Source organism: Mirounga leonina, unplaced genomic scaffold (assembly GCF_011800145.1).
Source record: "Mirounga leonina isolate KUSES-001 unplaced genomic scaffold, KU_Mleo_1.0 Mir_127, whole genome shotgun sequence".
NCBI lineage: Eukaryota > Metazoa > Chordata > Mammalia > Carnivora > Phocidae > Mirounga > Mirounga leonina.
Genome location: NW_023270316.1, coordinates 68,626,505 through 68,653,552, shown reverse-complemented (window position 1 = coordinate 68,653,552; position 27,048 = coordinate 68,626,505). Strand labels below are relative to the sequence as shown.

The window sequence follows — 27,048 nt, the reverse complement described above, 5'->3', positions numbered from 1 at the left end:
ATGTAAATTATATAAACGCATGCACTTTGTTTTGTTTGAAAGATGTGGTTTAGTATGGTGATTGAAAAAGTGGACCCTGGAGCCTGGATTCAAATCCTCACACCACCATTTACCAGCGAATTACTTTAACCTCCTTATGTGTCAGTTTCTTCATTTATAAAATAGAGATAATGATTATACTTATCTTGTCTAGCTATTATAATTAAATTAGTCATTATTTATGGGCTTATTTAGATCTCATCTCACCTGTTTTTATTCATGTTATTCTTAAATGAAATCAAATGTGTATTTGAATTCTGCAAATATATGTGAATTACATTAGTTCACTTTTAAAACAAGTTTTTATATAGAAATTCAGTCTTCAAAAACTTAGTTGTAAAATATTTAATTTAATTATTTATCTTTATACAAAATAAGCTCCAGTAAGAAAAGTGGTGGTTGATATAATAGCCACTTGGAATATTGCTGTTGATGCACTGAATACAGAACCTTATAAATGTTGGCATGCATTCAGTCAGTATTTTTACATGATCCTTAGAAAGTTAAGGGGGGGTTGGGGTACCTGGGTGGCTCAGTCGTTAACCATCTGCCTTCGGCTCAGGTCATGATCCCAGCGTCCTGGGATTGAGCCCCGCATTGGGCTCCCTGCTCTGCGGGAGGTCTACTTCTCCCTCTGCCACTCCCCCTGCTTGTGTTCCCTCTCTCGCTGTGTCTCTCTGTGTCAAATAAATAAATAAAATCTTTAAAAAAAAAAAAAAAGAAAGAAAAAAGAAAGTTAAGGGGGGATTCTTAAATCAATTCAATCATTAGATTTTAGAAGACCAAGAGTGTGTCTTTTATGTCACTCTCAGTGCTTGCTGTATATACGGTAGACACATACTTGTTTCATGAATATTGAATCTTTTACTGTGGAAGAACATAGGGGGCACTAGTTAAGAAGTTACAACTTTCCCTCCTTTTCAGTCTGAAATCCCTGTAATTTATCTAATATATCACTATATATAAGGAAGGATTGTTCAGATGTATTTATTAGTTAAGAGTTTACTAATCTTTGAGGTGTGTCCTATTCAGCAGAAGTTTTCTTAAATTTAAAAGGAGCTTCTTGGTAATATTTGAAAAGTTGAATTCTAACTAAAAATTGTGATGTTTTCACTACACCTGCTTTCATTCTTCTTTTGTACTTAGCACATTAGTTTTAGTTGACTTGATTAACAAGTTAGGACATTTTTGTACCTAATCTGTAAGTAAACACATATCCATAAAAAATCCATAGTGGAAGACTTTAGACCCAATAACTAAACATACAAATAGATTTGTTCTAAGCTTCGCTAAAAGCTGGTTTGTGTAGGATGAGGGAATTAAATGACTTTAGAATAGAGAAGAGTTTTGTAGTATTAGACACCATCTTCCAAAGTTAAGTAAACATAATAGGGTGTTCATTATCACTAAATTGTGCTCCATCCTTTTTTTGGCCACAGGAATTTTTACAAAATTAGGTATAGCAAGTAGAAATGTTTTTGTGTAAACATTTAGAACTCTAACTTTCTTTCTTGCTTATTTTTTAGTAAACCAGATATGTCACGTCTGAGACTTGCTGCTGGGAGTGCTATTGTGAAGCTGGCACAAGAACCTTGTTATCATGAAATCATCACATTAGAACAGTATCAGCTCTGCGCATTAGCTATCAATGTAAGGAAGATGGCCAAATAGATTATGACTTTATATGGTCTTTGACTTTTAGGAAGAAAAAAGTCCACCATGATGGTAGAGAGAAAAGTCTTGAATTGTCTCCTTTTGGAAAATGTATTCATGAGAAATGTTTCAGAGTTCTAAAACTGTTGTTTGATTTTTGGGTTGCTAACATAGTACATTTGATTCTTGTTATTTGTAGTAGTTCTTTTCTACAGAGTCACCCCAATCACTGAATTAGCAAATACTGAACCATTGCTTTTAAGGAAAATATACGGGTGGTTTCTCCAAGCCTCTGGTCACATTTTTGTCAGTCTGTCAGTACATAATTTAAAGATAAATTATTTAATATATAGTCGTGTCATTAACATTGAACTCATGACCAACAGAGCTGTAACTCATGCCTCAGTGAAGCTTCACTAACATACTTTCTTCCTAAGTCACATCACAACCTTCTTGCTTTTAGGAACACTAAACAGCACTATGCTTGGGAGCTATTTTAAACAACAAAATCACCAACAAATGCACAAAAACACAAAAAATGTGGAACTAAATAGACTGTCAAAAGGACAGTAGTTTCTAAATATGAGAGCTGACATAACAGGCAAAGCATTGCTTTGTTCAGCTTCAGCTGGGACATGGGTCAGATGATTCAGATTGTTTGTTGCTCTGCTCATGTACTCACCAGTGACCCTGAAAATGCTTCAAGCATTGATTTTGGGGTTACAAATAAATTTTAGTGAGTAGGTGAATTCACAGATTTGGAATGTTTGTAAATAATGAGGACTTGAATGTATTTAGTTCTTTTTATTTTGTTGATCACCATACATTACATCATTAGTTCTTGATGCAGTGTTCCATGATTCATCCTTTGCGTATAACACCAAGTGCTCCGTGCAGTACGTGCCCTCTTTAATACCCATCACCAGGCTAACCCGTCCCCTCACCCCCCTCCCTTCTAGAACCCTCACTTTGTTTCTCAGAGTCCATTGTCTCATGGTTCGTCTGATTTACCCCACTTCATTCTTCCCTTCCTGCTATCTTCTTTTTTTTTTTTTTTAACATGTAATGTACTATTTGTTTCAGAGGTACAGGTCTGTGATTCAGCAGTCTTACACAATTCACAACACTCACCATAGCACATACCCTCCCCAATGTCTATCACCCAGCCACCCCATCCCTCCCACCCCCCACCAATCCAGCAACCCTCAGTTTGTTTCCTGAGATTAAGAATTCCTCATATCAGTGAGGTCATATGATACATGTCTTTCTCTGATTGACTTATTTCGCTCAGCATAACACTCTCCAGTTCTATCCACGTCATTGCAAATGGCAAGATTTCATTCCTTTTCATGGCTGCATAATATTCCTGTGTGTGTGTGTGTGTGTGTGTGTATACAGCACATCTTCTTTATCCATTCATCTGTCAATGGACATCTTGGCTCTTTCCATAGTTTGACTATTGTGGACATTGCTGCTATAAACATTGGGGTGCACGTACCCCTTCAGATCCCTACATTTGTATCTTTGGGGTAAATACCCACTAGTGCAGTTGCTGGATTGTATGGTAGCTCTATTTTCAACTTTTTGAGGAACCTCCATACTGTTTTCCAGAGTGGCTGCCCCAGCGTGCATTCCCACCAACAGTGTAGGAGGGTTCCCCTTTCTCTGCATCCCCGTCAACATCTGTCGTTTCCTGACTTGTTAATTTTAGCCATTCTGACTGGTGTGAGGTGGTATCTCATTGAGGTTTTGATTTGGATTTCCTTGATGCCAAGCAATGTTGAGCACTTTTTCATGTGATATGATGTCTTTTGGATGTCTTCTTTGGAAAAATGTCTGTTCATGTCTTCTGCCCATTTCTTGATTGGTTATTTGTTCTTTGGGTGTTGAGTTTGCTATAAGTTCTTCATAGATTTTGGATACTAGCCCTTTATCTGATACGTCATTTGCAAGTATCTTCTTCCATTCTGTTGGTTGTCTTTTGGTTTTGTTGACTGTTTATCTTGCTGTGCAAAAGCTTTTTATCTTGATGAAGTCCCGGTAGTTCATTTTTGCCCTTGCTTCCCTTGCCTTTGGCAATGTTTCTAGGAAGAAGTTGCTGCGGCTGAGGTCGAAGAGGTTGCTGCCTGTGTTCTCCTTTAGGATTTTGATGGACTCCTGTCTCACATTGAGGTCTTTCAACCATTTTGAGTCTATTTTTGTGTGTGGTGTAAGGAAATGGTCCACTTTTATTCTTCTGCATGTGGCTGTTCAGTTTTCCCAACACCATTTGTTGAAGAGACTGTCTTTTTTCCATTGGACATTCTTTCCTGCTTTGTCGAAGATTAGTTGACCATAGAGTTGAGGGTCCATTTCTGGGCTTTCTATTCTGTTCCATTGATCTATGTGTCTGTTTTTGTGCCAGTACCGTACTGTCTTGATGATGACAGCTTTGTAATAGAGCTGGAAGTCCGGAATTGTGATGCCGCCAGCTTTGCTTTTCTTTTTCAACATTCCTCTGGCTATTCAGGGTCTTTTTGGTTCCATACAAATTTTAGGATTATTTGTTCCATTTCTTTGAAAAAAGTGGATGGTATTTTGATGGGGATTGCATTGAATGTGTAGATTGCTCTAGGTAGCATTGACATCTTCACAATATTTGTTCTTCCAATCCATGAGCATGGAACATTTTTCCCTTTCTTCGTGTCTTCCTCAATTTCTTTCATGAGTATTCTATAGTTTTCTGAGTACAGATTCTTTGCCTCTTTGGTTAGATTTATTCCTAGGTATCGTATGTTTTGGGGCGCAATTGTAAATGGGATAGACTCCTTAATTTCTCTTTCTTGTCTTGTTGTTGGTGTATAGAAATGCAACTGATTTTTGTGCATTGATTTTATATCCTGCCACTTCACTGAATTTCTGTATGAGTTCTAACAGTTTTGGGGTGGAGTCCTTTGGGTTTTCCACATAAAGTATCATATCATCTGCAAAGAGTGAGAGTTTGACTTCTTCTTTGCCGATTTGGATGCCTTTTATTTCTTTTTGTTGTCTGATTGCTGTGGCTAGGAATTCTAATACTGTGTTGAGTAGCAGTGGTGATAGTGGACATCCCTGCCGCGTTCCTGGCCTTAGGGGGAAAGTTCTCAGTTTTTCCCCATTGAGAATGATAAATTTGCTGTGGGTTTTTCATAGATGGCTTTTATGATATTGAGGTATGTACCCTCTATGCCTATACTCTGAAGAGTTTTGATCAAGAAAGGATGCTGTACTTTTTCAAATGCTTTTTCTGCATCTATTGAGAGGATCATATGATTCTTGTTCTTTCTTTTGTTAATGTATTGTATCACGTTGATTAATTTGTGGATGTTGAACCAACCTTGCAGCCCAGGGATAAATCCCACTTGGTCGTGGTGAATAATCCTTTTAATGTACTGTTGGATCCTGTTGGCTAGTATTTTGGTGAGAATTTTTGCATCCATGTTCATCAGGGATATTGGTCTGTAATTCTCCTTTTGGATGGGGTCTTTGTCTGGTTTTGGGATCAAGGTAATGCTGGCCTCATAAAATGAGTTTGGAAGTTTTCCTTCCATTTCTATTTTTTGGAACAGTTTCAGAAGAATAGGTATTAATTCTTCTTGAAATGTTTGGTAGAATTCCCCTGGGAAGCCATCTGGCCCTGGGCTTTTGTTTGTTGGGAGATTTTTGATGACTGCTTCAATTTCCTTAGTGGTTATAGGTCTGTTCAGGTTTTCTATTTCTTCCTGGTTCAGTTTTGGTAGTTGATACATCTCTAGGAATGCATCCATTTCTTCCAGGTTATCTAATTTGCTGGCATAGAGTTGCTCATAATATGTTCTTATAATTGTTTGTATTTCCTTGGTGTTGGTTGTGATCTCTCCTCTTTCATTCATGATTTTGTTGATTTGGGTCCTTTCTCTTTTCTTTTTGATAAGTCTGGCCAGGGGTTTATCAATCTTGTTAATTCTTTCAAAGAACCAGCTCCTAGTTTCGTTGATCTGTTCTACTGTTCTTTTAGTTTCTATTTCATTGATTTCTGCTCTGATCTTTATTATTTCTCTTCTCCTGCTGGGTTTAGGCTTTATTTGCTGTTCTTTCTCCAGCTCCTTTAGGTGGAGGGTTAGGTTGTGTACTTGAGACCTTTCTTGTTTCTTGAGAAAGGCTTGTATTGCTATATACTTTCCTCTTAGGACTGCCTTTGCTGCATCCCAAAGATTTTGAACAGTTGTGTTTTCATTTTCATTGGTTTCCATGTATTTTTTTAATTCTTTTTTAATTTCCTGGTTGACCCATTCATTCTTCAGTAGGATGCTCTTTAGCCTCCATGTTTTTGAGTTCTTTCCGACTTTCCTCTTGTGATTGAGTTCTAGTTTCAAAGCATTGTGGTCTGAAAATAGGCAGGGAATGATCCCAATCTTTTGGTACCGGTTGAGACCTGATTTGTGACCTAGGATGTGATCGATTCTGGAGAATGTTCCATGGGCATTAGAGAAGAATGTGTATTCCATTGCTTTGGGATGGAAAGTTCTGAATATGTCTGTGAAGTCCATTTGGTCCAGTGTGTCATTTAAAGTCTTTATTTCCTTGTTGATCTTTTGCTTAGATGATCTGTCCATTTCAGTGATGGGGGTGTTAAAACCCCCCACTGTTATTGTATTATTGTCAATGTGTTTCTTTGCTTTTGTTATCAATTGCCTTATATAATTGGCTGCTCCCATGTTAGGGGGAAAGATATTTACAATTTTTAGATCTTCTTGTTGGATAGACCCTTTAAGTATGATGTATTGTCCTTCCTCATCTCTTATTACAGTCTTTGGTTTAAAATCTAATTTGTCTGATATAAGTATTGCTACCCCAGCTTTCTTTTGGTGTCCATTAGCATGGTAAATGGTTTTCCATGCCCTCACTTTCAATCTGGAGGTGTCTTTGGGTCTAAAATGAGTCTCTTGCAGACAGCATATCGATGGGTCTTGTTTTTTTATCCAGGCTGATAGCCTGTGCCTTTTGATTGGGGCATTTAGCCCATTTACATTCAGGGTAACTATTGAAAGATAGGAATTTAGAGCCATTGTATTGCCTGTAAGGTGACTGTTACTGTATATGTACTGTGTGTTCCTTTCTGGTCTATGTTACTTTTAGGCTCTCTCTTTGCTTAGAGGACCCCTTTCAATATTTCTTGTAGGGCTGGTTTTGTGTTTGCAAATTCCTTTAGTTTTTGTTTGTCCTGGAAGCTTTTTATCACTCCGTCTATTTTCAGTGACAGGCTAGCTGGATATAGTATTTTTGGCTGCATATTTTTCTCATTTAGTGCTCTGAATATATCATGCCAGTCCTTTCTGGCCTGCCAGGTCTCTGTGGTTAGGTCTGTTGTCAGTCTAATGTTTCTACCATTGTAGGTTACAGATCTTTTCTCCCGAGCTGCTTTCAGGATTTTCTCTTTGTCTCTGAGACTCCGTAAGTTTTACTATTAGATGTCGGGGTGTTGACCTATTTTTATTGATTTTGAGGGGGGTTCTCTGTGCCTCTTGGATTTTGATGCCAGTTTCCTTCCCCAAATTAGGGAAGTTCTCTGCTATAATTTGCTCCAATATACCTTCTGCCCCTCTCTCTCTTTCTTCTTCTTCTGGGATCCCACTTATTCTAATATTGTTTCGTCTTTCAGTATCACTTATCTCTCGAATTCTGCCCTCGTGATCCTCTAGTTGTTTATCTCTCTTTTTCTCAGCTTCTTTATTTTCCATCATTTGGTCTTCTGTGTCACTAATTCTCTCTTCTGCCTCATTTATCCTAGCAGAGCCTCCATTTTTTATTGCATCTCATTAATAGCGTTTTTTATTTCAACTTGGTTAGATTTTAGTTCTTTTATCTTTCCAGAAAGGGTTTCTCTAATATCTTCCATGCTTTTTTCAAGCCCAGCTAGTATCCTTAAAATCGTCTTTCTGAACTCTAGTTCCGCCATCTTACCGATGTCCGTACTGATTAAGTCCTTGGCAATCAGTACTGCCTCTTGTTCTTTTTTTTTGAGGTGATTTTTTCCATCTTGTCATTTTGTCCAGAGGAGAATAGATGAATGAGAGAACAAAACGCTAACAGGGTAACAGTGTCCCCAGAAAGATATATACTAAACAAATCAGAAGAGACCTGAAACCAGGGGAAAAGAAAGGGAAAGAAAGAAAAAAGAAAAAGGAAAAGATAAAAACAAACAAACAAAAAACCAGAGTATGATCATATATGATCAGGCTGGTGCTTAGATCAGTGCCACGCACTAAATTTGGGGCATATTTTAGTCTGTTAGAAGAAAGTGCCTCCCAAAATTTTAAAGAAAGAAAAACTCATATATGTACAAAAATAAGGGTTAATTACAAAAGGGATGGAATATGACTGTAAAGATGAAAATTATAAAAGATTTTATGAAAGGAATTGATAAGTTGGTTGAAAAAAGAAAGAAGAAGACTTAAAAAAAGAGAGAATGTGATCAGGCAGGAGACTAGAACAAAGCCATACATTAGAGATTTAGGGTATATTTTGGTCTGTTAGAAGAAACTGTATCCCAAAATTTTAAAGAGAGAAAACTTATATATATATACCAAATATAAGGTTAACTACTATGAAGGGATAGAATATGACTCTTAAAGTGAAAAATAAAAAAGATTTTTTATAAATGGGATTGATAAGATGTTGGTGGAAAAAGGGAAATAGAGAAATTCAAAAAAAGAAAAAATGAAAGTTAAAAAAAAATTAACTTTGAAAGACTAAAGAATCATGGGAAAAAAGCCATGAATTCTATGTGCTGTATTCCCGTAGCACTGGAGTTCTGCCGTTCTCATTGATCAGTAAACTTGGTCTTGGCTGGCTGTTCTTGCTGATCTTCTGGGGGAGGGGCCTGTTGCCTGGTTCCCAAATGTCTTTGCCGGAGGCGGAATTGCCCCGCCCTTGCCTGGTCCGGGCTAAGTAATCTGCTCGGGTTTGCTCTCGGGAACTTTTGTTCCCTGCAAGCTTTCCGTACAGCTTTGGAGGCAGAGAGTGAAAATGGCGGCCTCCCAATCTCCGCCCCAGAGGAGCCAAGAACTCGGGGCCCCACTCCTCAGTGAGTCCCCAGAGAAAAGCCGTCAGTCACTCCCGTCTCCCTGGTCTCCGGCCGCACTCCGTGCTCAGCCGGCCTGTGACCGAGCATTTCTGTCTCTGCCACCCGCCCCTGTGTGGAGTCTCCAAACCCAGCAGATCCCTGCAGCGTGCTCCCGCGCCGCTCCTCCTGGGGGAGGAAGAGGAGTCTCCCCGGATCTGCTGCTTTTTGGGTCCCTGCTGGAGGAGCAGAGGCCCAGCTGTGCCAGGGATCATGGTTTATGGCAACCCGGAGCTGAGAGCCTGCTCCTCGGCTCCGTCTCTGCAGCTGGCTTCCCCGCTCCAATACTTGGGAGCTCTGCCGCAGTCAGGCTCCACCTGTCTTTGTGTGACTCCGAGGGTCCTGAGACCACACTGTCCTGCGAGGGTTCCACCCCCTGCTTAGCCACTGGAGCGACGTCCCTCACTGGAGCCAACTTCTAAAAGTTCCGATTTTGTGCTCCGGGGCTCTATCACTTGCCAGTAGCGGCCGTCGGAGGCCCCCTCCCCCGCCGTCTACCCTCCTGAATATCGCCTCGGATTCACTTCTCCGCTCATCCTACCTTCCTGAAAGTGGTCGCTTTTCTGTTCAGAGAGTTCCTGTTATTCTTTTCTTCAGTCTCCTGTTGAGTTCGTAGGTGTTCAGAATGGTTTGATCCCTATCTAGCTGAATTCCTGGGACCAGACGAAATTTAGGTCTCCTACTCCTCTGCCATCTTGCCGCTCCCCCTGAATGTATTTAATTCTTAAATGGAAGAAAAAAATACGCAGAAATTTACAGTTTTGTAAAGATACAGTATAGATTAATTTTAGGTCAGAAGCATTTCTTATTCAAGCCAGTTAAATTTTCAAATTATTAACAGTGGTACTAATGGATTCATACTCCAGTCTTATAGAGTTCATATTAGAGTAACATAATATTTGAATTGTATCACTGTGGAAGTTTTTAGCGTCATTGAGAAAATTAAAAAGGACTTCCATAATAGTAAATTTGATATTTCAGTATGAGTTTTTAATTCATTATTTGGTCATTTTACACTGGATTTTCCTGTTCTTTTCCAAGTAGTTTTATGTATAAGAATTTGGCATTTCTTTCAGGGATAATTATAATTTTTCTCTCCACGCTTCCTTCTGCTTATTTAAAAATTAGTGCTTATGTGTGACCCCTAGACATAAACAGTCATTTGTTTTTTAATTGTAATCATTTTGTAAGTTTTTGGTGCTTTAGTCTTTTAAATAGCTATTCCAAATCTTGTTTATAATTTGTTTTAGTTTTAGTGTTGTAATTCAGATATTAACACTGACCCATTTGAAAATGGGATTTTGGGGAGTCCATAATTTCCTGGTTTAGTTTTCCTCATTTAATTTTAGAGATAATTTTATTTTGCAAGAAAGTGAAAATTGTTTAAAAAGTATATATTAAATTTCTTAGAAGAAAACCTTTGTAATTTTTTTTTTTTTAATTGGTGATTCTAGTAGTCTGTTGATTTATCATGTTCTTGGTCTGATATTTCTAAGGGTGTTGATGCTACCAGTATTGAAGTGGAAATTTTTACAGAAGTATGGAAATATGTGAAAGAAATGGGCTTTGTTTGAAACTTACTGTGTATAAGAAGTATGTACAAATTGTACAATGTCCTCTGTGAAAAGCATCCACACTTATGAACTTCTAGAGATTTTCTAGCACACTATATGTTATATATTACTATTTCAATCACCAAATTCCCAAGGTGGAAGTTCAAATTGCCTAAGTTTTAAGATGGTTTTTGAATTCTGTTGACTGTGGAACATATGTTTATTGTTAAAAGTTAGTTATTAGCATATTCTCACAACTTACAGACATGGAGTTACCCTCTTCTGAACAAAACCTTTCCCTAATTCTGCTGTTCTTGTATACCACATGCCTATCTCTTTTTTTTAAACCTCCAAACCTCAAAGAGTAATCCATATCTTTGTCTGTCTTACCCTTTTATCTCTCACTCCTCATTACTCATACTTTTTGCTTTTGCCTTCCTTCTTTTTCCAAAAATGCTTTGTTAAAGGCCTCAAATCCAGTATCTTAGTCTTCATTATACATGTCCTTTCTGCATTATTTGACAGAGCTCATGGCATCTTTATTCTTGAAATTCTCCTCGGTTTCTGTCTCCTGATTTTTGTCATACTTCTCTGACTACATTTTTGGTTGTTTTTTTTCTTCGCTTTAAATGTATGTTTTCTTTCTTTTTTAAAAGATTTTACTTATTTGAGAGAGAGTGAGACCAAGAGCATGATTGGGCGAGGGGAAGGGCAGAGGGAGAAGCAGGCTCCCCACTGAGCAGGGAACATCCTGATGTGGGGCTCGATTCCAGGACCCCAAGAGCATGACCTGAGCCTGAGCCAAAGGCAGACGCTCAGTCAACTGAGCCACCCCGGCACCCCTGTAAATATATGTTTTCTATGTGGATCTGCCCATGACTAAATTTTCCACTTACACATTTCTTTTTTGGCCGTCGCATTGTCTATGTAGATGACTCCCATACTAGCAACATTAGCTTTTTTCAAGTCAGAGTCTGGCCCCACTTCTAGGTTAAACAGAAATTTCAAACTTTTGTGTTCTGTGAATGTGAAGACTAAATTCATAATCTTTCCTAAATCTATTCTTTATTGAGATGTAGAGCCTCTGTAAGTGTTAAATAAATCCAAATGGCATTCTTAGATTGAAAAGCATGATTTATTTTTGACTATTTGCTTGTCCTTGCACCTTGTTGCAAAAGTGCAGATAATCTGTCCTATACTTATTATATCTTTTCATTCATATCTTCTTAACTATTCTTAACCACCATAATCATCATTAGCTCTGACCTAGACTATTGTGAGACTCTTCTTCTCCACTGTGAGTTAAATTTCCCTATCACAGTTCCAATCATATTATTCCCCCAGGCAAAAATTTTTAGGACCTTGGGGCGCCTGGGTGACTCAGCCGTTAAGTGTCTGCCTTCGGCTCAGGTCATGATTCCAGGGTCCTGGGGACGCTGCTCAGTGGGAAGCCTGCTTTTCCCTCTCACACTCACCTTGCTTGTGTTCCCTCTCTTGCTGTCTCTTTCTCTCTGTCAAATAAATAAAATCTTAAAAGAAAATATTTAGGACCTTATACTTGTAAAAAAGAAAAAAATGCATATATTTTACAGCTTGGCCATTTGAGCCCTTCTAATTTGTCGACCCAAATATACATTTTTAACCCACTACCCTTATCTACACTCATGTCAGTGAAGTTGAATAATTTTTTTCTTTTATGTGCCTGTAGTTTCCTGACTCTGGCTTTCTTCTCGCCCTCCTATTTCTACACATCCAAATCCTACCCTTTTTGCAAATCAAGGCTTAAACACAAACTTCTCCACAAAACTTGCTCAGATTCTTACAGCTGGTCTCATTTTTATTCCCCACAGATTTTATCTACAGTCCTCTGATACATACATGCCTTGTGCTTTTTTTATTTATGTACCTGTGGTTTATTTCTCTTACTTGAGTTGAGCTCTTTAGAGGAGTATTGTATCTCAGAGGCCTTTGTTATATATCTGAATAGAAAGCAAACCTGGAGAAATAGAAATTCAGTAATACAAATCTTACTGTTATTTAAGAATTAGCTGAGTATTTTATAATTTGAATGCAATTCATGAACTGTGTGCTGTACGTTGTTCTAGGTTCTGTAAATACAGAGATGAGTGAGTCATGGCTACTGCCCTCAAGAACATAACTTCTTAGGAGAACAGAAAATATAAATAAGTGTTGATAATACAGTGTGATACACAAAATAATTGAATTATTTGCAAGATACCATCAGTAGTTTTGTGGATAATTTGTATTAGAAAAGGCCACTAAAAGTGAATTTACATAAGATGCAGACTAAAATTAATTTCACAGTTAGTAGTGAATAAAAGCTTTTAATTGGAACTTTATCTTGGAGGAAAATATTTTGTAGTATTAGACACTATCTTCTTTTTTCCTTATATTGAACCAAATATTGGTTATAACCATAACCATGAAAGTATCAAGTGTTTACTTTTCTGAGAGTATATTTTTTCTGATAAAAATTGTATTACTCTATCCTGTACTTCACATTTAACTTTTATAACATAGTGAAAAGGGTAATCATCTTTGCAAAAAACAAAATAAACATTTGAAGACTTCCTCAGTTCCTAGGAACTCATCTTTTAAATCTTTATTCAGATGATTCTGTTTGATGTATCTGTTTGTCATCATTCTTGTCAATTTTCTCATCTTTTACTACTGTGTCAGTTGCTTGCAAATGATTTAGCAGTTCCTCTCTAACTTCACTTTAATGACTTTTTGGACTCTTACTACCTTTGCCATATTAATTTGCTTTGTTAGATCCTGAATGATTTGTGAGAAAGTGACAGACATGGTCTTGGTTGGGAATGTATCTGAATGGGGGGAGGGATGTGTTGGGGAAATTAATTTTTTAATGAATGGTATGCTCATTTGTGAATATATTTGTGATATGTTCACTTATACAGTTTTCATGGTAAATAATCAGATAATGAAGATTCCTTTCCCTCATGGGAATTTTAATACTGAGGAAGGAATGAGTTAACATTAACTTTATTTTGTTGAGTATGAGGGTAGATAATAGATAATATTTCTACGAAAGCTAGAATGCTTTCTAAAAAGTATTTGGTGTAATAAACTGAAATTTATATTTTTTATATAATTTTTAAAAAAGATTTTATTTATTTGAGGAGAGAGAGAGCGAGCGAGCACCAGCATAGGGGAGAAGGAGAGGGTAGAAGCAGACTCCCTGCTGAGCAGAAAGTCTGACAGACAAGGGGCTTGATCCCAGGATCCCAAGATCATGACCTGAACTAAAGGCAGATGCTTAACTGACTGAGCCATCCAGGTGCCCATTATTTTCTTTATATATATATATATATATATATATATACACACACACACACACACATATATATATTTATATGTAATATATATAAATATAATTTTATGTATAACTATTTTATTTATATATAAATATAAATTTACATATAATTTTTATATATAAATATATGTTTATACATATAAATTTTAAAAAAGATTTTATTTATTTGGGAGAAAATAAACTGAAGTTTAAATTAAATGAAAGAAGATATACAAAATAAGGATTTAAAAATAAGTGCAAGAATATATGTTAAGAAAAAAAAAGAAGAAGAAGAAGGTAGCGGTTGGGGAAGAATGAAGCGGGGGAAATCGGAGGGGTAGACGAACCATGAGAGACAATGGACTCTGAAAAACAAACTGAGGGTTCTAGAGGGGAGGGGGCGGGAGGATGGGTTAGCCTGGTGGTGGGTATTGAGGAGGGCACATTCTGCATAGAGCACTGGGTGTTATGCACAAACAATGAATCATGGAACACTTCATCTAAAACTAATGATGTAATGTATGGGGATTAACATAAGAATAAAAAAATAATAAAAAAAAATTTAAAAAGTGCAAGATGTTATGACCTAGGTTTTGAAGAAAAACCAAATGAACATTATAGATAGTAGAAATAGTATACATAACATTGCAATAATATGAAACATACCACACTTTGTGTTAATTGGTGGAGGGTAAGGTGTAATTATGAAGGTCTTTGTATGTCTATAGAAGATCTTTGTATGTCTCATATATGACTTAAATATCATATTGAACTTTGTCCTATAGTTTATTCCACAGATAATCTGTATATCAAATATTGTGCTAAGTTTAGAGGCACAAAGGTGAATAAAGATATAGTTCTTGTCTTTACGGAATGAGCAGTGATAGGTAAGACCTATAAACCAATATTTTAATACTGTATAGTAAATGCTATGCTGGAGATATACGTAGAATGCTAAGAGGGCACAGAGCTGGATGCCTGATAAAGACTCCACAATGATTTCTGAAGCTAGAGGAGCCATTGTTAGAGTTGAGGAGGAGTTGGTTAGGAGAATGGAGGTGGGTGGTTTAGGAGAGGGAGTATGAGGGAAACAGGCACAGCGGTAATGAATAGTTGGTTTATTTATAGAACTGAAAGTAATTTGGTGTTTCTGAAATTGATGAGAGTTGTGCATTTTAATCTGAAAATGCAAAATATATGAAAATCTAAAATATATAAATTGGACAGAGTTTTATCTTGCTCAGTAACTGAGGTAGCCTAATATGAGATACTGTTTAAACTATTTTTAATACCTTAACTTAGGATGGATTTATATGTACTAGTTTTATCTGTTTTAAAAGTACATTCAGGGCACCTGGGTGGCTCAGTCGGTTAAGCATCTGCCTTTGGCTCAGGTCATGACCCCGGGGTCCTGGGATCAAGCCCCACATCAGGCTCCTGGCTCAGCAGGGAGCCTGCTTCTTCCTCTCCCTCTGCCTCTCCCCCTGTTCATGCTCTCTCTGTCTCTCTCTCTGTATCTGTGTCTCAAATGAATAAATAAAATCTAAAAAAAAAAAAAAGTACATTATTTTCTAACACATGTAACTGGTAGTTATTAATTAGGGTCCAGGTAATTACACTCCAGCCTTGAAATTAACATATCACAACATCTCAGTCTTGTGAGCAGAAGCAATGATTGTGAATACACTTAGTCTCCTTTACCCTTCAAATTTTGTATTTGGGGTTTTACTTACTCTTTGCTGCCATATGAGTAATCTGTGGAATAATTATGTCTTTACAGGATGAATGCTATCAAGTAAGACAAGTGTTTGCTCAGAAACTTCACAAAGGCCTTTCCCGATTACGGCTTCCACTTGAGTATATGGCAATCTGTGCACTTTGTGCAAAAGATCCTGTAAAAGAGAGAAGAGCTCATGCTAGGCAGTGTCTGGTAAAAAATATAAATGTGAGACGCGAGTATCTGAAGCAGCATGCAGCTGTTAGTGGTAAGCATATATGAAAATGAAAAGTATACTTTTCTAGCCAGTTTCAGTTTTATAGAATACAAAATGATGTTACTGTTATTTATTATTGTCTAATCGGGAGTCGTTAAATAATAAGGTTGTTACTATTTTTCAGTAACTGCTTTCCTTTAAAAAAGGTCATTTTTAAAATATAAATGCATAGGTATTTAAATAGCAACCCATATCTCTGTATAACTGACTAAATGGCTAAGGAAAATAAGCACTGACACTGGAGATACTTTAAATAAAACAGTAAAATACAGATAATACATATAAAGATTGTCTTAAGTACTGTCTTTTAGATTAAAAAAGTACAGGTCTTTCATTTTTCATCATTCTCACCTGGAGCTGATGTTAGTATCAGGTGCTTGTGTGCCTGTTTTTAATTTGTTCACTTTATCTCATCTATATTATTATCAAATAGTATCAATCATCCTATATTTGTGCAGTATTAACATTGAAAGATGTATCATATTTTTGCTTAGCAGCTTAAGGGAGTCTTAAACATACGGTTGCTCATAATAAGAAAAATGGATCTTATGTTTCTTAATTTCTTAGTCTTGGATAGTTTGTTCTGGTCACTTTTTACCATGTGCATTTGAAAATGAAAATATGTGTCTTTATAGCCTCAACAAATGGTGCATTTAGTAGGCATTTCAATATTGGATGTGGTGGATGAGTAAATAAACTTGTTTTTGATGTTCCTCAACACTAGACATTTCAGTATATTTTTCTTCTACCATGTGGGTAAACTATTGGAATGCAGGAAATATGGTATCAGAGTCAGACAGAAAGAGTAAGATTTGGTTTTCTAACAACCTGGATATTTTTGTTTTGTCTTGTTTTTTTCTTTTTCAGAAAAATTATTGTCTCTTCTACCAGAATATGTTGTTCCTTATACAATTCACCTTTTGGCACATGACCCAGATTATGTCAAAGTACAGGATATTGAACAACTTAAAGATGTTAAAGAGTAAGACTTTTTCATCCCATTTTCATGTTTTCTGAAGTTTTTTTTCTTCGCTGCTGATAATGGAATCTCCATTATAATTAGTTTATTAGATTTATTTAATTTCTTAGGAGTTTAAGGTTCTTTCCCTTATTCTCTTGTTTTTCTTTTTTCATACCATCTCTTCATATTTCATTTCCTATGTGACTTCCCAAAACTTAATTTAGCACAATTACTGTACTACTATTCTGTTTCTCTACCGTTCTAGCATTTCTTTTCTAGGATGCAGTCCATTAAAAGCTTCTGTTCTAGTTCCTGTCTTTTCCTACTTTCTTCTGCAGCTCTGGATTTTCATGTGGGCTTTATTCACATAGCACTTTTTCTTTGCAGTAACTGTCTTCCTCTGTAGGAAAAGAGAATGGTCTAATTTAATAACGGGCCAAGTTGGTAACCAGGGAACTACCCCACTTACGACTTCATTGGTGATTCTCTATTTCAAGTTTATGACACTTGTAATTCTTTCAAAGATTATTGTTGAGAGGCCAAAAAACCATCTATGCCTGGGTGTGGAATAGGGAAATATAATGGTGTTTAGAGAAGTCTTTATAACACCAGCATAGTTCTTTAAGTTTGAGACCCTAGTTCTCTTTCTGCTATAATAAAGGATTACCATTGTGGTTTTGAATAAATGAATTTATTATGCCTTTAGCTTCCTGTTAAAATAACTGCTGGTTTCTTAGTTCATAGAAATATTTTATAGTTAAATATTTGAGGTGCCTTAAGAGAATAAAATCAAATTACTTATAACTTTCTCATGGCAAGGGAAAAGCCACAGTTTCTGTTTTTTTAAACACAAGCAATTCTCCCAAAATGAGTTCTGCGTTAGAGTGATTGTAACTAATGAAAACTTTTAACCACCCCACTTTCTCAGAAAACTTTGGTTTTTGAAATACATTTAATGTTCTTCAGAACTTACTAAACATTTGGTTTATTTTTAAATTGCCCCAGTATAGCCATGAGTAATCTCCCCATTCTGTCAGAGAGCTACTCCAGGAGAACTTATCCTATACCTGAGATCCTTAAGGTTATTTTTCCCCTTCTAGAATGATACCTTGCTTCACATTTCTCTCTTCTTCCTTACTTTTCTCCTCTGTGCTAAAACCCTGTCCCATTCTGTCTGTAAAGTGATAAAGCACTTTTGGTTTGTTCTGGAATAGAGTTTTATGTAAATAACTTTAGCTAGTGAAACTTCCTTTTAATTTTTCCCTCTTTAAGCAAAGACAGTATGTGTAGTTGTCAGCCATGACTTTTTCTTCTCTAACTTATTCATGGAGATTCTTAACTACTGAGTGGGGTAGTTCTATTTTCTTGAAAACTTCCAATCAGGATTGCAGTCAGTCTTGAGTATTTGAGGCTTCATTTTTTTTTTTTTAATTTTTTATTCTTATGTTAATCCCCATACATTACATCATTAGTTTTAGATGAAGTGTTCCATGATTCATTGTTTGTGCATAACACCCAGTGCTCCATGCAGAATGTGCCCTCCTCAATACCCACCACCAGGCTAACCCATCCTCCCACCCCCCTCCCCTCTAGAACCCTGTTTGTTTTTCAGAGTCCATCGTCTCTCATGGTTCGTCTCCCCCTCCGATTTCCCCCGCTTCATTCTTCCCCTCCCGCTACCTTTGAGGCTTCATTTTATCCAGGGCCCAGTTATTACTTGAGGCAGTCTCTTCCCTCCCAATCATTGCTAGGAGTTAGGATCACTTCATTCGCTCCACCACTTAAGTTCTTTTTTAACCTGCCTCCTTGGGAACATTAGTGAATTTTGGGGAAGGGGTCTTATGAATTCACACCTACATTGTTGATAAGTTATGATATGTATGTGTGACATACCTTTTTTTCTCTGTTGATTGATGGGTAGTTTTCTCTTTTTAATTTTTTCCTTTTGTGGAGTTTATTGTATTTATATTTGGAATTATTGTATCTATATTAAGCAACCAGTTTTTTCCACTTCATTTCTTTTTCTCCCCCCTCCTTTTTTTAGATGTCTTTGGTTCGTTCTAGAAATATTAATGGCTAAAAATGAAAATAACAGTCATGCATTTATCAGAAAGATGGTAGAAAATATTAAACAAACAAAAGATGCCCAAGGACCAGATGATGCAAAAATGAATGAAGTATGTAATTCTTTTTGAATAATTATGATTCCATGTTGATATAAGCATTCTAGTGTGGATATGCTACTTCTGTAGTATGTATAGACATTATCAAGTCTTTTTATTAGTATTTAGTAATTAGTATTTCTATTAGTAGTTTGAATTACCGATGTAGAATTACTAATACGGAAATTAGTGGTAGTGCTGTTACAAGGAAATAATGAACATAATAGTTTGACTTACACTGTTGTACTGAAAACTGCATATAGTCATAACCTTAATGTGCTTTGCAGCTAATTGCATCGTTTTTACAAGTTGAAGGTTTGTGGCAACCCTGCACTGAGCAAGTCTCGTGGCATCATTTTCCAACAGCATTTGCTTATTTCGTGTCTCTGTGTCACATTTCAACAAGTATTTCAAACTTTTTCATTGCTACTGTTTATGTTATGGTAAACTGAGATCAGTGATCTTTGATGTCAACTATTGTAATTGTTTTGGGGTGCCACAAACTGTACCCACCTAAGATGGCAAACTTAATTGACGGATGTTGTGTATGTTCTGACTGCTCTATCCAGCAGCCGTCCCCCCATATTTCTCCCTGTTCTCAGGCTTCCCTGTTCCCTGAGACATAACAATACTGAAATTAGTCAATTAAGAACCCTACAGTGGCCTCTAAGTGTTCCAAGTGAAAGGAAGAGCCACATGTCTCTTACTTTAAATCAAAAGCTAGAAATGATGAAGTTTGGTGAGGAAGGCATGTAGAAACTGAGACAGGCTGAAAGCTAGGTCTCTTTTGCCAAATGGTTAGCCAACTTGTGCACGCAAAGGAAAAGTTTTTGAAGGAAATTAAAAGTGCTACTCCAGTGAAAACCACAAATGATAAGAAAGCAAAACAGCCGTATTGCTGATAGAGAGAAAGTTTGGCCTGAATAGGAGATCAAACCAGTGATAACATTCCCTTAAGCCAAAGCCTAATCCAGAGCGAGGCCCTAACTCTCTAATTCTGTGAGGGCTGAGAGAGGTGAGGAAACTGCAGAAGAAAGCAGAAGCTAACAGAGGTTGGTTCATGAGGTTGAAGGAAAGAAGCCAGCTCCACAACAGAAAGCACAAGGTGAAGCAGCAGGTGCTGATAAAGAAGCTGCAGCAAGTTACCCAGAAGACCTAGCTAAGGTAATTAATGAAGGTGATTACTCTAAACAGCGGTTTTTCAATGTAGATAAAACAGCCTTCTTTTGCAAGAAGATGCCATCGAGGACTTTCATAGCTAGAGAGAAGTCAGTACCTGGCTTCAAAGTTCAAAGGACAGGCTGACTCTCTTGTTAGGGGCTAATGCAGGTGGTGACTTGAAGCTGAAGCCAGTGCTCTTGTGCCATTCTGAAAATCCTAGGGCTCTTACGAATTACGCTAAATTTACTCTGTGTGCTCTATAAATAGAACAACAAAGCCTGGATAGCAGCACATCTGTTTACAACATGGTTTACTGAATATTTTAAGCCCATAGTTGAGATCTGCTAAGAAAGAAAGATTCCTTTCAAAATCTTACTTCTTGTTGCTAATGCACTGGTTCATCCAAAAGCTCTGACAGAGATATACAATGACATTAATGCTGTTTTCATGCCTGCTAACACAGCATCCATTCTGTAACCCATGGATCAAGGAATAATTTCGACTTTTAAGTCTTACTATTTAAGAAGTACATTTTATAAGGGTATAGCTGCCATAGATTGTGATTCTTCTGATAAGTTTGGGTAAAGTCGATTGAAAACCTGGAAAGGATTCTCCATTTTACATCCATTAAGAACATTTATGATTCGTGAGAAGGAGTCACATTATCGACATGGAGTGGAGTTTTAAAGAAGTGTATTCCAGCCCTCGTGAATGACTGAGGGGTTCAGGACTTCCTTGGCTGCAGTAACTACAGATGGGGTAGAAATAGCAAGAGAACTTAGCAATGGAGCCTAAAGATGTGACTGAATTGCTGCAATTTCATGATGAAACTTTAATGAATTAGGAGTTGCCTGTGATGGATTAGCAAAGAAAGTGGTTTCCTGAGATGGAAACTACTCCTGGTGAAGATGCTGTGAAGATTGTTGAAATGACAACAAAGGATTTAGTGTATTACAAAAACTTAGTTGATAAAATAGGAGTAAGGTCTGAGAAGATTGACTCTAATTTTGAAAGTTCTTCTGTGGGTAAAATGCTGTCAAACAGCATCACACGCTACAGAGAAATTGTTCATGAAAGGAAGAGTCAGTCAATGCAGCAAACTTCATTATTGTCTCGTTTTAAGAAATGACCACAGTTCAGCAACCACCACTCTGATCATCAGCAGCCATCAACATTGAGGCAAGACTCTCTACCAGCAAAAACGTAGCAAGTCACTGAAAGCTCAGATGATGGTTAGCATTTTCAGCAGTAAATTTTTCTAAAATTATTTATTTACCTATCTATCTATCTATCTATCTATCTATCTATCTATCTATCATCTATCTATCTATCTATCTATCTATCTATCTATCTATCTATCTATCTAGGCTCCATGCCCAGTATGGAGCTTGGTGCGGTGCTTGAACTCATGACCCTGAGATCAAGACCTGAGCTGAGATCAAGAGTCAGATACTCAGCTGACTGAGCCACCCAGGCACCCCTGCAATAAAATATTTTTTAATTACTTGTACTATAATTACACTGTACATTGTTTTTTAGACATAATGCTATTGCACACTCAGTGGACTATAGTATAGTGTAAACATAACTTTTATATGCACTGGGAAGCTAAAAAATTAATTTGACTCACTTAATTACAACATTTGCTTTATTGTGGTGCTTTAAAGCTGAATCCGCAATATCTCTGAGGTACGCCTGTACTGACTGCATGTTCTAGAATTACTCCTAATTCACAGAGTCGAGGATGCCACCTTAAGTATCTAATTTTTTTTAATACTATTGCAGAAACTGTATACTGTGTGTGATGTTGCCATGAATATCATCATGTCAAAGAGCACCACATACAGTTTGGAATCTCCTAAAGACCCAGTACTACCAGCTCGTTTTTTCACCCAACCTGACAAGGTAGTTATTGTAGATTTTGTTTGTATAGATTGAAATGAAATGTATTCTCAGCCCTAGGTTATGGGAAGATTTCAGGATCAAGAGCGTTCTACTAATGTCATGGAAAAGTCACTATGAGTCTTACTAATGTGGTTCAAGACTAGAATATGGGCCAAACTAGAGGACACAAATAAGGTTCAGAGATTAATTAAGATGATCTAGAGTTTGCATTCAGAGTTTTATGCCAGTGTGTGAGTTCAGGCAGAAATGTGATCAAAGCATGTAGAGCTGTCGTTATTGGCCATTGATCCAAAATGGGAAGGAGAATGCTGATAGAGACACAGTCTGAAGTTATAAGCCTTGATTGAGATTCATAACTGGTATGAAGAAACAAGCAGAGAACTGATACAGGAACAGGTTCAAGACCCAGGGAGCATTACAAAAATGTTCCTAAACCACTTTTACAAAACTCAAGATACAATAGGTGTTTTCCAGAATCGTTCTTAGAGATTCACAATGCACCTAAGCCTATTGACTGAGAGTATGGAAACTACCAGTACTGTTTTTGTTTTTATGTTTGTTTTTAAGTAAAATACTAATGAAAGTTTAACCAGTGTATAGTGATTTACAACAGCCTTGTATGTAGGCTCACCCAGTAGCTAAAAGGGACTGTCTGCTTTTACCTTGTTGTGAATAAGATAACAGGAGTATATGTGGTCTCTTCTCTGGAGAGTATTGTTATAGAAGCATGGTTTTCTGATGAGCTTACAGAGCTCTAACATGTTAGAGTACAAATATGTTTTGTTAATATTGGAGTTGGTATGAGATTAGTTTAAACTTATTACAGTATTTATTTATTTATTTTTAGGGGAGGGGAGGGACAGAGGGAGAGGGAGAAAGAGAATCTTTAAGCAGGCTCACATGGCACGGCTCGATCTCAAAACCCTGAGATCATGACCTGAACTGAAATCAAGAGTCAGACGCTTAACCACCTGAGCGACCCTTATTACAGTATTTAAAATCAGTGACTGAAATTTTGTGTTAGACTGATTATTTAAATATGTATTTTATTATGTACTGTGAAACAAAAGCTGTTGTATGCTTTGTTGGCTTCGAACCACCTCATGTATAGTGTTTCAGTATTCACTGACTGCAACTTTTTCCCTTGCTTGTAGAATTTCAGTAACACCAAAAATTATCTGCCTCCAGAAATGAAATCGTTTTTCACTCCTGGAAAAGTATGTTTTGAGAGTCATTCTAATTTTTATGTGGTAGTTTATTTTAGTATGATTATTGGCATAACTATGTTATTTTGTATTTCTTTAAAATTGATATATCTTAAGATAAAAAATATAATTATTAGGCATCTTCCATTTGCTAGTTAGAAATAATTATATTTACTGTATAGATGCAAGCTGAGATACATGAACTTATTTTGTAACTTATAATAAAGCCCTGGAGACCTTGATCCTTAAATATCTTATCCTGTAATATCAAGAAAAAAAGTCTTAAAGTTAAAAACATCTTCTTATGTCCTTCCAGAGCAAGAGTCTGATTATCTATTTTTGTTGACTGCACATTTTATTTGTTCTCACTTTCTATGTAAGCCTTTTCCTTCAGATAGCTAAAAAACTTAACTGTTATGCCATCTGTATAGTTTTTCACTTGTACAAGTGATATTCAATTCATAATCCTTATTTTGTTTAAGGATAGGCATGTTTGTGTGTATGATTTGTATGTAAACACTTCGACAGATATTTTTTATGGCTCTTTACATGTAAATTTCTCTTGGCTTTAATCAAATAGAAAGAGATACGCATTTTTCATTTCAGCCTAAAACAACCAATGTACTAGGAGCTGTTAATAAGCCACTTTCATCAGCTGGCAAGCAATCTCAGACAAAGTCATCACGAATGGAAACTGTAAGCAATGCAAGCAGCAGCTCAAATCCAAGCTCTCCTGGAAGAATAAAAGGGAGGTAAGAACCTAATATCATACTTTACATTTAAGGATTCCAGCAAGGCAATGAGATCTAAAATAATGTAACCCAAAACATTTAATGTCAGTGAATGGAAATCAGTGCATAGCTGAACATTCCCATGTAACACTGGTAGCCATTTACAAGTTCTTACTTATTTGCTCTCTTATTTTAGATAGGCACTCCATCTTAGCCTTTCATATTTTAGCTTGTTAGTATAGCCTGTGTTGGTAGACATAAGCTAAATGTCTAGCTGTTGTAAAACTGTTATATTATGGTACATCTGTATAATGGAATACATAATCATTAAAAATGATGAGGTATGAGCTAATATGAATTATTTTGACAATACATTATTGAGTAAAAAGGCAAAGAATAGAACAGTATTATAGTACTTTCAAGTTTTTAGAAAGGATTTGTATTCACATTGGCTTTTATATGCATAGAAAGTTTCTGGAAGACTACACAACGTCTTATGGTAATCTAGTGTAGGAGGGAGATCATTTTATATACTCTTTGGTTTGAATTTCTTTTTCCTGTGTACATGTATAAACTTTTTTGTTTAAAAAATTGTTTTAAAATTGTACTTTCAAATCACGCTCTGCAGATTTTTCTTTTTAAGAAAGAAGAAAAGAATTCACATTTTCACTAGTTTTAGCATAGTGCTTTGTACACCGTTTGTTAGCAGCAGAACCTTGCACGGGGCTTAACTGCCACTGTGTATTGATTTTGCTTAGTTTTTAGCAAAGACTGTGCTGTCTTTTGTATTGTTTATAACCAGTCAATAAAGAAAGGAGACATTCTGAAATTTCTTATCAATTTCCTTGTAATGAATAAATTGTCAAGTGATATATAGTAGAAATTGAAAAAAATTACACTTGTAGCTCTTGTTTTAGATTCCTGTATTAATACATATTAGTGGCTGATACCTAAGTGACCGTTCACCTCTATCATTTGGACATTTTCTAATGGATGGCCTCCTACTTAGCATTACCAAAACATTTCCAGCAACTCATTTCCTAAATTCCTGGTTTTTCTTGTCGAATTCGTGGTTATAATCAAAGATCTAATTCACCCAGTCATTTAGGCTAAGAGCCTCAGTATTGTTTTCGACTCTTCCCCCTCTGCTAAGATACTGCTGTGGAGCCTGGTGATCTGATTTGTACTTTTATTAGATTGCCTTGATTGTGGAGAATAGAGGAACTAGAATTGAGGTAGAAAAACCAGTTAGGAGTCAGTCAGCTAATAGTACTTCAGGGAAGGGATAAACTGGGAAGAAGATGGTAAATAGTCAAATTTAGGATTTATTTTGATGGTAGATCCAAATAGTCTTGCTGATGGGTTAGATGTGAATAGTTACAGAAAGGGAATATTTAAGGATGTATCCTAGGGGGGCACCTGGGTGGCTCGGTCAGTTAGGCGTCTGCCTTCCACTCAGGTCATGATCCCAGGGTTCTAGGATTGAGCCCCGCATCGGGCTTCCTGCTTGGCGGAGAGCCTGCTTCTCCCTCTGCCTCTCTGCCTGCTGCTCTGCCTACTTGTGCTCTCTCCTATCTCTCTGTCAAATAAGTAAATAAAATCTTTTAAAAAAAAAGGATGTATCCTCGGTGTTTTGCCTGAGTATTTATATAGGTGGTGGTGCCATTTACTGAGATGTAGAAGCCTTTGAGGAGGAACAGGCTCTGTGTGTGTGTGTGTGTGTGTGTGTGTGTGTCTGTCTGTCTGTCTCTGGGGAGATGTGGAAAAGAGGAGTGTCCAAATGACTGTTTTGGCTGTTTAAAGTTGAGATGCCCATTAGAAATTCAAGTGAGTGGGCAATTGGATATGTGAGTCTAGAGCTCAGGGTAGCTTCTGGGTCAGAGTTTGAGATTTAGGATTTAACAATGTTTAAATGGTTTTTAAAGCCAGATTAAGGATGTGATCACCTAGGACAGAAGACAGCCTTTATACCAATAAATGAGAGCATGTGCTATTAATTCATTTAGTAAGTATTAATTGAATGCCTACTTTATGCCTGGCACTGGTATAAGTGCTTAGTATAAATTGCTCAGTACAGTTGACCAAAGATCCATGCTTACATTCTAGCAGGGGAAGATTAGTAGAGAATAAACATAATAACTTTATTGTGTTAGAGGGTGTTAAGAGTACAGAGAAGAAAAAGTGGAATGGGGATATGAGAGAGATAGGGGACAGTGCAGATTGTAGTAATATAGGCCAATTCAACTTGCTAACAAGAAAAATTTTAATTTACTTTATGTGCCCAATCCAAAAGAGAATTTAGTTTTTAAAAAGACTTAGGATAAAAACTAAACTTGTGATTTTTAAAGTTTCCCTATTATGTTAAATTAAATGTGATTCATTGCTTGTTGGTTTGTTGCTAAATATGATCGAATAAAATGGATACTTTTTTGAAAAGAATGAAACTTCCTCATAAAGCTATAAAGCTACACTAGGGAACAGAAAAAGCTTTTAAGTTATTTCATTGTAATAATGATTATAAATGTCTATATTAAAAGGCTTGATAGCTCTGAAATGGATCACAGTGAAAATGAAGATTACACAATGTCTTCACCTTTGCCAGGAAAAAAAAGTGACAAGAGAGACGACTCTGATCTTGTAAGGGTGAGATATTTGGTTTGATTTTATAATAATTATAATAATAATGATAAAAATAATTTTACTGTATAAATAATTTTTACACTGAAACCAGTTAATATTATTCTCAAATTTGACATTTGATTTTCTTTTAATGGTTTTAATCACCAATTTGGGTTTATAATTACCCTCTACCATGTAATTTAAACATACTGATTCTCTTGTATTTCTTGTCATTCTAATAAGTGATCTTTCTGTAGATCTTTGAAACCAAAATGCCAGTCCCATACTCAGAACTGCTTGGGTTTTTTGTTGTTGTTGTTGTTCTTGTTTTTAAAACACAGTAAGCTTAAACTTAGCGTTGGAGGGGGGAGGTAGAATAAGAGTCCTTAAAGTTTCCTCCATTTTAGATGATTTCTTGAGCCTTTCATTACTAAATAAGCTTCTAGTAAGGAAATGCTACTAGTAGGAAATGCTACAGTCTTCATAAAGGCCGCCTTTAGTTTTTAGATTTCAATAACAATGATAACTTGTATGATAGAAACAATTTATAAATGTCATTTAAAGACAGATTTGTTTTAGTGCAGATATAGAATACAGTTATGTTTTCCAAC

General features: G+C 36.4%; 1 protein-coding gene across 4 annotated transcripts in view; it reads left to right on the top strand.

Annotated features, from left to right (window-relative positions):
- Positions 1-27,048, top strand: part of PDS5B (PDS5 cohesin associated factor B) — a 199,176-nt gene that overhangs the window by 159,097 nt on the left and 13,031 nt on the right. For 3 of the 4 annotated variants that reach the window (XM_035003564.1, XM_035003565.1, XM_035003567.1), the window contains 8 exons: positions 1,566-1,689; positions 15,480-15,684; positions 16,561-16,675; positions 18,699-18,831; positions 21,763-21,882; positions 23,037-23,099; positions 23,694-23,839; positions 26,356-26,461. In XM_035003564.1, the coding sequence (XP_034859455.1) occupies positions 1,566-1,689; positions 15,480-15,684; positions 16,561-16,675; positions 18,699-18,831; positions 21,763-21,882; positions 23,037-23,099; positions 23,694-23,839; positions 26,356-26,461 (1,012 nt within the window). The remainder of the gene's footprint in view (positions 1-1,565; positions 1,690-15,479; positions 15,685-16,560; positions 16,676-18,698; positions 18,832-21,762; positions 21,883-23,036; positions 23,100-23,693; positions 23,840-26,355; positions 26,462-27,048) is intronic. The other variant, XM_035003566.1, reaches the window with a different exon arrangement.